General features: G+C 54.2%; 1 protein-coding gene across 2 annotated transcripts in view; it reads left to right on the forward strand.

Annotated features, from left to right (window-relative positions):
* TRABD2B (TraB domain containing 2B) overlaps positions 1-12,435 on the forward strand; it is a 221,414-nt gene that overhangs the window by 169,305 nt on the left and 39,674 nt on the right. For both annotated transcript variants that reach the window (XM_073790013.1, XM_033867014.2), the window contains exon 3: positions 7,050-7,196. In XM_073790013.1, the coding sequence (XP_073646114.1) occupies positions 7,050-7,196 (147 nt within the window). The remainder of the gene's footprint in view (positions 1-7,049; positions 7,197-12,435) is intronic.

Genomic DNA, 12,435 nt, shown 5'->3' on the forward strand with positions numbered 1-12,435 from the left:
TGGGATGGTTTCTCAACATCCCTACTGTGGCCCATGGAACCTGGCATGCCAATGAGCTCTGACCTCATCTCCTATCACTCTCCTTATTTACTCGGCTCCAGCCGCCCTGACCTCTGCTCCTCTTTGCGTATGCGCAGGGCCTTTGCACCTGCTGTTGCCCCTTGTCTCATCACCTCCGCCCTCCTTTTCTGCTTCTTTTTTTCTTTGTAACATACTGTATTTGTTAGGGTTCTCCAGAGAAACAGAACCAATAGCTTGTGTAGATAGATAGATAGACAGACGTATACATATATATGTACAGATTGATTTATTTTGAGGAATTGGCTCATGCATTGTGGAGGCTGGCAAGTCCAAAATCTACAGGGTGAGCTGGCAGGCTGGCAATCCAGGGAAGAAGTGCTGACGCTGCTGTTCAAGTCCAAAGTCACTCTGCTGGCAGATTCCCTTCATCAGGGAGGTTGGTCTTATCTATTAAGGGCTTCACCTTATTGGATAAGACCCACCTCATCCAATTATTATACAGCATAATCTGCTTGACTCAAAGTCTTCTGATTTAAATGTGAATCTTATCTAAAAACTATCTTCACAAGAACATCTAGAATGTTTGACCAAGTATCTGGGTACCACGGCCTAGTCAGGTCGGCAAAATTAACCATCACAAGTCCACCCCTTGTCAAGTTGGCGTTCATACTGTATCTCCTTAAATCACACTTAATCTCCAAGTAGATAATAACAAGGTCACACTTATGCCTAACAATTACAAGTCTGCCTGCAACCAAAACGCGCTAGTGCCTTCCCCAAAAGAGGATGCAAAGTCTTTGGGCGGTATTTATTTACTTTTCTCCTTGAGGTACCATAACTTAAATGCAATACTTAAGAGTACTTGAGTTAACAATACTTAAGCACTATGATATAAAGTCAGTATGTCTTATGTTACCTGATAGGAGAGAAGAAAAGGAAAAGAAGAGACAGGAGAAAACAAAGATTTTATACACAAACACACACACATTCTTAACAAATTAAGGAAGAAATACTCCAGACAAGGAGAGTCCTTGTTTCTGTAACTGGTCACGTGGTCGGAGCTGGTATTTATAACTACCTTCTTCTATTACCCCCATCACTACCTATTCCCTTTGCCTTCTGCAAGCTCCTCAGCTAGTTGTGGTTCTTTACCTGGTGGGATGACCCAAACCTTCATTCCTGAAGGGTCTGGGCCATTAGGCTGCCTACACTGGGTCGTTGTAGTTTCCCACTGACATTAGTTACCCACAGGGCCTGGTAATACTGAGAGGCCCTAAGGGATATCGTACGCCGCAGACACGCTCTCCCTCACCTCCAATTCCCCCTTGGTCGTCAGGACCAGGCCCCCAACCAGCCCAGTAACTCCCAGCTTTGCCTGTTGGTTTAGAGACATGAGGGCCCCAAAGTGACAGAGGGCAGTCTGAACTTCCAGTTCAGTGGAACTCCTGTTGTGTCTTTCACATACTAAATATTAACATTTTACTAATTATTTCATTAATTCTCTGTTTCCTCCCCAGCAGATAAGCTCAGTGAGAGCGGGATCTGGGTCTGCTTTGTCCCTGACTAAATCCCCTGACCTAGAACAGTGCGTGGCCCATGCCAGGTGCTCGGTAAGCACCGCCGAGTGGGTTGGGGCCTTTGCTGTGACTTCCCCATAGTTCGGGGTGGGTGAGAAGTGACAGTCCCAGCCTGAGAGCCAGGCCTGTCTCAAACATCCTTCCTGACTAAGCGGGTCCGGCCTTCTCCTCACGATGACGCTGCTGGGCCGACAAGTGAACACAGGCCTCGGTGTTCACCCTTCCAGCCCATCCAGGACTGTTTACTAGACGGATCTGGAACAATAAACCTGTACCCACCCTCCTGGCGCCTGCCTCCCTCCATCCAAGGCCCGTGTTTGAAGATGTGTTTAAATTCCAGGCCTACACTCAGCAGACGCTGCGGGCCTGCGAGTACCGGTGAGGGGGGCTGTCACCAGGATGCTCAGGGGCTCTTGGTGGCCGGGCCTCCACACACGGCCGTCCAGGGGAAGTGAGGTAGCTCTCGCCTTCACCCCGTGTTTGTTATTTCATGTCAAAGCCTCATCATAAACATTATCCTAGAGTGGGCCACCGAGGCTACGGGCGAGGAGGGTTTGTTATTCTGAAGTGGCCGGGAGCAGAAGGCATTGAAGCCTGGGAGTCTGAGCAGGGCCAGGCTTGAGGATTCAGGGTGAATGTCAGGGAAACAGGAATCAGAGCAAGGCACTTATTCGCGCCCGTGCACTGGGCTTTGAAGGCCCCACTTGCCAACCATCCTCTACTATAAAGGCCCGTTGGCATATCTGCCTCTAAAAGGTGCTCCGTGTGGATGGAAACCAAGTCCAATTAATCCAACAACCCCAGATGCCGGCAGAGAATCAACAGAAAGTAAATGTTTGTTGAATGAATGAATGAGTGTCACTTCCCTATGTCTGTTGGAAGCACCAAGAATGCACATGAAGAAGCACATATTACTTTGAGGTCCTGGTCACGGGAACCTGGTTGGAGCTGGACAAAAGTAATTTCATAGCCCAGCTCTGTCCTTTACAAACCATGTGGCCTTGGGTCCCCTTCCCCTCTGCTTCTTTGTTTTCCCATCTGTGAATAGGGACACCTCCCTGCTGGCTCTCTCCCAAGGAGGGCAGTGGTGAACTAGGAGGATAGGTTCCAGGGCTGGATGGCCCAGGTTTGAATGCACATCCACCCCTCTCCAGCCTTGTCACCTTCAGTGGTTTACTTAATATCTCTTTGCTGCGACTGCCCCCTCCCACCACCCCAATCTATGAAATGGAGCTAATACTAGCCCTACCTTAGAGTTGCTGTAAAGTTAGATAAATTAATATGGGCTTAGAGAGTTTCTGATGCATAGTAAGTGCTCGATAAACATAGTGACCCTAATAATCAATGGATGAGGACTGCTTCACAAATTGCAGAGGATGGGTACGAGGCAGGACGTGGAGGGGGAAGGTCATGGGATTCAGGGTCAGCATCCTTCCCTCTCATAGTTCTTGAATGTCTGCTATTCAGCAGTGACCAGAGAGGCAGGCTACCCGCCCTCACCAATCTCTCAGTCTAGACAGGCAGGGAACAGGGAATTACCTGAAATGGACATCTCAGTGGGATAAGTGCCACAACCAAGGGAAGCTCCGGGGTCTGTGATGGGGGTTGAGGGGAGTCTGGAGGGACGGGCTGGGTTTCAGTCCAGGCTCCACCACACCCCGGCTGTGCCACACTAGAGGTGCTTCTTGAAGAATCTGATCTCAGTGTTCTACCTCTAAGCATGTTAATAATAAATTCTCCCTAGCTGTTTTCTGGCTATTTCACAAGGCTCCTGAAAGAAAATGGCAAGGTGTGGGGGATGAACGTGGACTGTGCCAGTGGACCTCGGGAAATCCAGCCCCAGACATGGTCCAGAGCACAGCCAAAGGTCCTAGGCTGGGGGTCCGGGAACAGGGAGCCCGCTCTGCCCGCAGCTCGCCGTGTGGCCTTGGGGCAAGCTTCATCCTGCCTGTTCCGGACCCCTGTCTTTTCTCCCCTTCCATGTGAAGAGGGCATATGAAGAGATGAGTGGTTCTCAAACGAGGCTCCAGGGCACCTGTGGGGTCCCACAGAGAAGCGCTGGGAGCCTGTCGCGGGGGTGGCATTGAGCCGGGGGACTTCAGGTAGACGGCCTGCCTCCTTTACCTCAATGAGGGCAATTCCCGTTTCTATCTGCTGCACAGTTTGATTTCCAAGTAAGTTTCCTCTGGAAAAAATAACAACAGAAAAGGACTCCATGGCTACAAAAGGTTTGAAAAACTGCTGGGCCCTTCTAGCTCCACAGAGAAGGTTTAGGTCTAACTCTTTTCTTCCAAGCATCTATTCCACACTCACTACATGCCAGGACTGTTCTGAGCGCCCTGCAGGCTGAGACGTGCTTTATTCACTAGAACACCTCCCAGCTCCACGAGGGCCACATGACTGCAGAAGTGACTCCATGTGTCTAAGAGGGTCCGGGGGGCCATTCCCCACCCCCCAGCCGGGGCTTCTGGGCGCCCGAGCCGATGACCTCAGCACAGGCCAGGTGGAGCCAGCGCTGAGAAGCAGCAGGGCAGGTGTGTGCAGCACAGGGTGTGGACACAGGAAGTCTGTGTGTCCCAGCCCCCAGAGGAGGAGCGCGCTCCAGCGCGCCTGGACGCTTTCATCCCAGGCATCTGCTATGCAGGAGGAAGTGCCTTTTGCCTTAGCAATGTCCACGGCAACAAGGCCGCTGCCTGCTGCGATCCATCCCCAGCCACCCTGCTGCCATCGACACCCTGTACCAGGTGGCTGCAGATTGGATTTCAGGGGTGGTGGCTAGAACCTGGAAGCCTGGAGAAGGCCCAGAGTCGGGGTGGTGGGGTCTGACCTCATCTCCAGCCAGCTCATTATGGGAAGCAGGCTGGGCTGCCAGAGCTCAGTACAATCCAGCTCTCCTGCCCGACCAGAAACAAAAGTAGAAGGGGATGGGTGGAGGCGATCTCACAAGCACAAGCTTGGCCCCGTCGCCCAAGACAGTATTTTAAGCCAGACTTTGTGTACCTATTGCCTGAGCTTTTTTGTTCAGATTATGTGCTCTGGAACCACGTGGCTAATGCCACTTGGAGGAAACTTCTGCCACGTGGTGGCAGCGTGCCCCAAGTGCAGACAGAATGCCAGAGTTCTAGGGGCTAGTCTGAAGGGCTTACTGAGCAACGTCGAACTATGAATTGACCACAGCAGGTGTCAAAGCGCTAAAGGAAGGATGGGTGACACCCTCTACCAGGCACAGTGCTGAGTTCTGCCAATGCAAAAATAAATAGGATGCAATTCCTGTCTTCAAGCGGCTCATCGCCTAAGGGCGGAGACAGGTAGCTAGACTGCAGTTACAATCTATTGTTCACGCCCTGCTGGAGGGAAGCAGGGTGGGTAGCTCGTCTCTCACCACAACTGTGCTGTGAAGCATTTCCTCACATGTCTGGGCCCAGCTGCAGGCAGGCAGGCAGGCTCAGTGGGCTCAGCTGGGCTCACTTGCTTGTCTGGGAGCCGGCTGGCTGTCTGCCGGACTGGGACAGCCTTGGTGGGAGAACGGAAGCAACTGGGCTCTGCCGTGCACGCCTCTCGCCCTCCCTCCAGCAGGCCAGCCTGGGCTACTCTCAAGGCAATGTGGTTGCGTAAAAGACAGCAGCAGGTGTGTAACGCTGCCCCCATTTGGCTCTGGAGGATTGTAATGCTGGCCTCCATTTGTAATGCAGCAAGTCCAGAGTCAGAATGTGAAGGAGCTACAGAGTTCCATGGCCAAGGGTATGTATATAGGGAGGGGTTAAGGTCTGGGGCCATTACTATATCACTCTGCCACACAGGGAGACAGTGGGAGCTCTGGGGAGGGGCCTCACCCAGCCCCCAGGTGGTCAGAGAAGCTTCATGGAGGAGACATCTGAGCGGACCCTGGAAGGCCAAGTCTCGATTTGCAAGTGGAAAGCGGAGGCGGGAGGTTTCTCGTGCACAGGGAACAGCATGTACAAAGCACAGAGACAGAAGACTGCTGAGTAGTTTAGCATTTGGAGACACAGGGGCTGGAAACGAGGTCACTGACCACAGCAGCGGCCAGGCCGCTGCCTTGCAGGCTCCAGTGAAGAGCTAGACTTTTATCCCCTGGGCAGGAGGCATCCATGAAAGTTTTGAGCAAAAAAAAGAAAGTCCATCAGCTTTGTGTTTTTAAAGGATAGCTGTGGCAGAAGAATATGGGATAGGTGGGAAGGGGCGGGGAGTCTGCAGAGAGGAGCATGGGTTGCAGTGGACCCAATGAGAGAGGCTTGGGCCTGAACTGGTGCAGGCGGACTAAGGCTGGGGGTGTGTTGTCCAAGACAGTGTGCAGACAGGATGAACAGGGCCTGAGGACTGCCAGGGAGGCTGGAGCTGGGAAAACAACGAGGACAGGTGGCCCGAGACCACCTCCTGGCGTTTTGCACAAGAATTGCAACCATTTTTCCCTCTATCTGTGCTAAACAACCGACTGACTGGGCAAGCTCCTCCCTTTTGTTGGCCAAAGGAGTCTGGGATGCACAGCTGTGTGAAGCTGGCTCTAGTCCCAGCCGTGCAGAATTGGCCACTTCCCCTCCCCTCCTGGGCTTCAGTTTCCCCATCTAAAATGGGACACTTTAGATCATCTCTCAGGGCCTTGTGCCTTGGGCAGGGCACGCTCCGTGAGAGGCACGGTCCTCAAATGCCAGAAGCAATTGGACCGCTAAAGAGTTCCCAGGGAGCCTGTTGAAAATACACATCCTGGGCTCCACCTCAGAGACTCCAGTTCTGGAATCTCTGCGATTTTTGTGTAGCACTCCAAGTGATCCTGACGCCTGGCAGGTCTGGCTGGGCACAGCTGTGTCCCCAGGGCCTGGCACGGTGGCCCAGAGCACAGAGGGGCTGGAGGAAACGCGTGCTGACTGGCAGCACGGATCTGACTTGGGGGCTCAGCTCCTAAGGCCTTTGCCTGGTGTGAGGATGGCTTCTGGAGGACGTGGCATTTGGGTTGAGCCTTGACATCTAATGGGCTTTCTGGTTTTTTGTTCATTTGTTTGTTTTGCTTTGTTTGGGGGCGCTCTTGATTCCAAAATGAGTCTGTGCTCCTTCTAGAACTCATCTAGGCACTGGAGAAGAAAGGAGTCAAAAGAAAAACTCGCCCATCATTCCAAAACCTGGACACAGCTAGGTTCTCTTTGCCACATTATTAGATAAGACACTGATGCCCAGAGCAGTACTGGGGACCTGTGAGGGCAAAGGGCTGGAGATGAGAGCAGGCTGCACGTGGTGAGAGCCCAGTGAGTGAAGGCTGGGAGACATGGAACATTCGGGTGGTACCAGCTGGTGTCAGGCCCCTCCCATCTTTTCACACACCCCGTTTCAGGCCTGTTGCCCCAAAGTCCAGCGGGAGGAGGGCCGGTCCTGGAGGGGTCAGGGGCCTCAGCCAGGGTCCCTGAGCACAGTCCTGACGCCTCTCCTCCCTCTGCGCAGGTGCTGTTTGCCCTGAACCAGACCCTGCTGCAGCACGAGAGTGTGCGGGCCGGGAGCTTGCAGGCACCCTACACCACCGAGGACCTCATCAAGCACTACAACTGTGGGGACCTCAACGCCGTCATCTTCAACCACGACACATCCCAGGTGAGGCTCCCCTCCCCCAGCCCGGGCAGGCTCCAGGACACCAGCTCCCAAGGCCAGGCCCATAGGAAGGCATTTATTAGACACCTACTGTGTGCCAGGCGCAGGCAGTCTTCTCTCCAGCCACGGTAAGCAGGAGCTTGGGCACCCCCGTTTTATAGATGGGGGAAACTGAGGCTCAAGGAGGGGAGGAGACTTGCCCAAGGCCACACCACTTATTAGTTGTTATCAAGTTGTCAAGAGCAGTGCTTGAGCCTGGTGTGTGCGACTCTGGGGCCTAGACCCTGGAAGCTTTGCCTGTAAGAACAGGGAGGCCTCGTTGAGGTCTAGTCCAGCATCTGGGGAGATTAAAGCCCAGGAAAGGGAAAGCTCACAGGTGCTCAGAGCTTGGGCTTGAGTCCAGTCCAGGGCTCTCTGCCTCGATTCTAGTCCTAGAGGAAAGATTACCCCAGGCTGGGCAGACAGTGAGTGGGAGCCCAGGAGCTGAGCATGGCTCCACCAGGCCTCCCGTTGCCCTCGGGATAAATTCCAAGGTACTTCGTAGGTAGTCACGGCCCCCTCTCCATGTCCTACCCTCCATGGACCTCATCACAGCCCAGGTCCCCTGCCACAAAGACCTCATTTTGCTGACCTCTGCCACTTGTAGCGCTTCCCCCATGCACCTTGCCCTTTCCCACAGCTCTGCCTTTGTTCAGGTTCCTCCCTCCCAGTTTCCTCCCACTCGGGCCGTGGTCCAGTGTCATCTCACCTGCGAAACCGCCCTGACACCCTTGGTGGGGTTAGATGTTCTCCCGGGCACCTCTAGGCCCCCTGTGCTTTCTGTTTCTGATGCTTGATTATTCATTGATTCAAGAGGCAGCTGAATTAGTCAGAACACGCCACCTCCCCGCTCAGGACACTGAAAGGCTCCCGATTTTTCTCAGGATAAAGCCAGAGTCTCTGTGATGGCCTGCGTGGTCCCGTGGTCTTTCCCCAGTCTCCACCCCATGTCCTCTGCCTCCCCCGTTGCCCGCCACATGCCACTCCAGCTGCGCAGGCCTCCCTGCTGACCCATGAGCCCACCCACACACTTCGCCTTTGCACTGGCTGTTCCCTCTGCCAGGAAGGCCTTTCCCCAGGTATTACCGTGGCTTACCCCGTCTCTGCCTTCAAGACATAATGCAAGTATCATCGTCTCAGTGAGGCGGGCCCCGATCGGGTCTAGAATTGCAACCTGACGCCCCTCCCCCCCAACCTGTCCCCTTTATGAAGCTCCACTTTTCCTCATGGGCTCTATCATCTTCTCACACACTTATATATCTTGATTCATTGATCAGTCATTATTTATTGTCTGTCCTTTCCCATTACAGCATAAACTCCCTGAGGGCAGGGTTTTGAGTCTGTTTTATTCACTGATACTTGGCTAGAGCAATGCCTGGCACAGAGCACGACTCAGTAGATATTGGATGAATGAAGGAAATAGTGTATAAATGCCAGGTACAGTGCTATGGAAAGGGATATGGCGGGGCGCCAGAGACAGCTGCCCTCATGGGGCTGAGGGTCTCATAGGAAGAAAGGAGAGATTCAACAAGCAACTGCACCGAAGCATGGTCCTTGCTACGAGGGGAAGTAGAGGATGCCCTTGGAGCCTGTGACAGGAGCAGGAATTTAGGTGGGCTTGGGGTAGGGGTGGGGAAGGGCTGGAGAGAGAAGGAAAGATTCCTGAAATAAGAGAGGTCAGAGAAGAACCTGAATTGGCCACAGACAGGAGGCAGAAGAACATTCCAGCAGAGGAAACCACGCAGACGAGCGGAGGCAAGAGACAGCAGGAGGAGGGCTGAGAGTTTGGGCTGGAGGCATAGCCAGGGACACCGCTAGACCCCAAGCTCCTCGAGGGCAAGGGTGTGCTGTCCACTCTCGTCGTGCTGCCCAGTGCAGGGCGTGGCACAGAGCGAGTATCAGTGAGCGATGCTGCACGGGCAAATGCAGGCGTGTGCTGTGCTCGGTGCAGAGCAGAGAGTGAGGGAGAGGAAGGGTGCGGAGGCCCTGCACAGCAGGCTGGGATTCTGGGTGCCCTGACTCTCTCTGGTAGAGGAGAGAGGGAGGAGAACCCTGGCAGCACGAGGCTCACAGGCGTTTCACCAGCCATCCACCCACCCTGTGACAGAGCCTAGCACTGCATCCTCCGCTGGGCAGAGGCTGGTGAGCCCTGAGCAGCCAGGGAGCTGTGTGCCTGAGGGGTACCCGGTCACCACTCAGGATGGCTTGGCCATGAAATGGCCAGGCTGGGGAGAGTGGTGTGCCGGACAGGGCCCTGGCCACAGAGAGTAGGACACTAAACTGCGAGAGGGAAGAAGGGGGTGACCCCGGGGGATGACAAGTTCAGATTTTCTTTGCGCGGTGTCCAGAACCACTGGCGTGTCTCTGACAGGTGATCTACGTCGGGGGTCTTCCGGCAGTGCCTGTACTTGAAGTAGAGCAGAGGGCACGGGTAGATTGGCCCACCCAGGTTAGAATAGCAGCCCAGGGGTGCACAGGCAGAGTCTAGCCCTCGAGGGAGGGACTAGGCAGCCCCGCCCCCAGACACAGACAAGCCTAGTGTCAGGGCAGCAAGGCTAAATCCAGTGCCCGCGTGCTAACAGAGAAGGGGTCTGCGGCTGGAGGTCTTGATGTCACAGGGGCTGGAGGGGGCAGTCACCGCCTGCAGCCGGGGAGGGCTTCAGGTGAAGGTGGTATTGGACCAGGCTTGAGAGTAGAGTCTGGCCAGGTGTGGACAAAGCCAGGGGCTGGCAGGCAGAGCGAGCTGCGTGGCAGGGGCACAGGAAAGTGGGAGGTCCTGAGGAATGATCTGCAAAGCAGACGGCAGACCATATGGGGGTGAGAATGTTCACTGAGGGGCCGAAACCCTGGGGTGTTTAAGCCAGACAGGGACGTGGTCAGAAAGATGCCTCTGGCTGCAGTGCCGAGGCTGCTGGAGCGGCCTCTGGAGGCCGGGGCTGGACAGATGCAGGGCGCAGGATGATCATACTGGCGGACAGGGGCCAGGCACACCCCACCCTTGGTCGGCTTCACCTCACCCCCCCTCCATCACACCTTCAGAAATGGCTGAGGCCCTGGCCTCCTGCAGCTCTCCGGTCACTAGCACTGTCGGTGCCCCCAAATCAGCAGGGTGATCCAAAGGCCCCTCCCCTGGGAAGACTCCTCTGAGCCCCCAGCCTGTGTTAGGTGGAGAATAGAAATGCATATATTTATTGTCCACACTCAGACACTATTGAGAGTAAAAGGTCAAATGTAATTGAGTCAGAATAATGAATAGCCATGCAGCAATCTACCATAGCCATGAACCTGGATTGTCTTCAACAAGCCGAGACACGTTGTCACCCTATTAGCAGCCTCCTCCAGGCTCCCACATCCCTCACTGCCCTCTAAAACATGTGTGCCCCAGTGTCCTGATCCCCACTGGTGTGAGCCTCGTCCAGGGCAGCAGACCCTGGGTTATCTGTGGGCCTCCTAGCTGGACACAGGGCTGGACCCATGGAAGTTCTCAGAAGGTGTCTGTTGGATGGACAGGATAAAGAGAAGGGGTGAGGACATTGAGGTTGTGACATCAGCAGACCTGAGCCCTTGACCACTAGACCTGACCCAGTCCTAGTCGGGGGTCAGGGGAGCCTCACGGCCCCACTCCAGCTCTGCCTGGCCCATCTTCTCATCACTCCATCTTGGACCTATCACTTTAGGGTCCTGGGGACTTAACGTATCCTCTTTAAAATGTTATCGTACATCCTGCACTTGAACTTGTTGCAAGAGATTTAAGACTCCCAACAAGTCTAATCACATCATTAATTTGCTTCCATCCAGCCAGGCCTCGTCCTTGGCATGGAGCCAGGACCCATCAGCATGAAACATGCAGAGAATGTCAGCCAGCTGCAGGGCAGCCCACGGAACCCAGTGGCTAGCCCAGCTTCTTTGTGGCTTTGACATGGAACTTTCTAGTTCTTGTTTTTTTTTTCAAGCTCCCTACATATTGAATGGAGATTCATCACCCACAAATGCACACTCATGGTCAGGGGACTGAGGAGGGCGGGCTGGACACATCCCAGGGAGAAGACCTCTGCCTGGACCCTCGGAAGAGGGGAAGGGAAGCAGAATGCTGCCTTCAGGCTCTCTGATGGTTCTGAAGGCCGCCTCTCTGTCATCTCCATCTCTATCCCCTGTCCAAGGCCAACCTTCACTGTAGCCCCTGCCGTCAGAGGGGAAAGATGACGCAGCCAGCCCCATCCTCCAGGCTCGTTGTACAAAGCTGACGTTTCATCAAGACTTCCTTTGTGCCACGTGCTGTGCTAAGCGCTTTCCAAAACTGACCTTGTTTAATTCCTATAACAATATATATAGCCCCTATATGACCAATTGGGAAACTGAGTCTCAGAGGGGCCAAGTAACCTGTGAGTTAGAGGCCACCCAGCTGGTAAGTGGCAAAAGGAGGATTCCAACCCGAGCTGACCCAGCTGTTCAGGACTCACATTCACAACCTCCAGAGCTGCTGCCTGCGGGCCACCCATTCATCAGTGCGTCCACTCATTGAACAAATGTTTATCTGTCAGTGCAGCATCGTCCCACGTTCCTTCCACACCCAAGGAACGGAGAGAAGCCTGCGAGGGCCAGGTTTCCAGATATAACCCTTCTGAGTCACAGCCTCTCTTGTGCTCCTCCCCCACTCAGAAGCCTGCAGTGTTTCCTATGGTGGCGTCAAGTCCACGTGTGGCCTGTTTTATCAGGGCTGCCAAGCATCCCCTCCATGGTTAGGGGAGGGAGTAAGAACTCTATTCCTTCCTCTATATATCCATTTGCCAAACAGTCCCCAAGCACCAACTCTGTGCTGGCCCTGATTGGGCACTGGCAGAGCTGCTGCATACAGCTATCTAGGTTGTGCACTGCTCAAGTTTAGGGCATACCAGTCATATCAATGTCTTGCTCCTCCCAGAACAGCGTATCAGGCATTTCTGGCAGAGAAGCCCCTCTCACTCAGGGAATGCCCTGGTCCTTGGCCAACAGATAGCAGAGGCAGATGTCCCAGCCTCCCCAGAGTCCCTCTGGGTTCAGCCTCCATTGATGCCTCCATTCTCCTCAGAAGGAGGGCTGACAACTCGTCAGTGGCTCTAGAATCCATGTGGCTGGGTTAAAACCTGCAGGAAATTAGTCTCCTCATGCTGGACTCGCCATCTGGCCAGTTCAGAAGTCAGCTAGGCCTTGTGTCCTGTGCTTT

This window comes from Tursiops truncatus, chromosome 1, assembly GCF_011762595.2.
Source record: "Tursiops truncatus isolate mTurTru1 chromosome 1, mTurTru1.mat.Y, whole genome shotgun sequence".
Taxonomy (NCBI): domain Eukaryota; kingdom Metazoa; phylum Chordata; class Mammalia; order Artiodactyla; family Delphinidae; genus Tursiops; species Tursiops truncatus.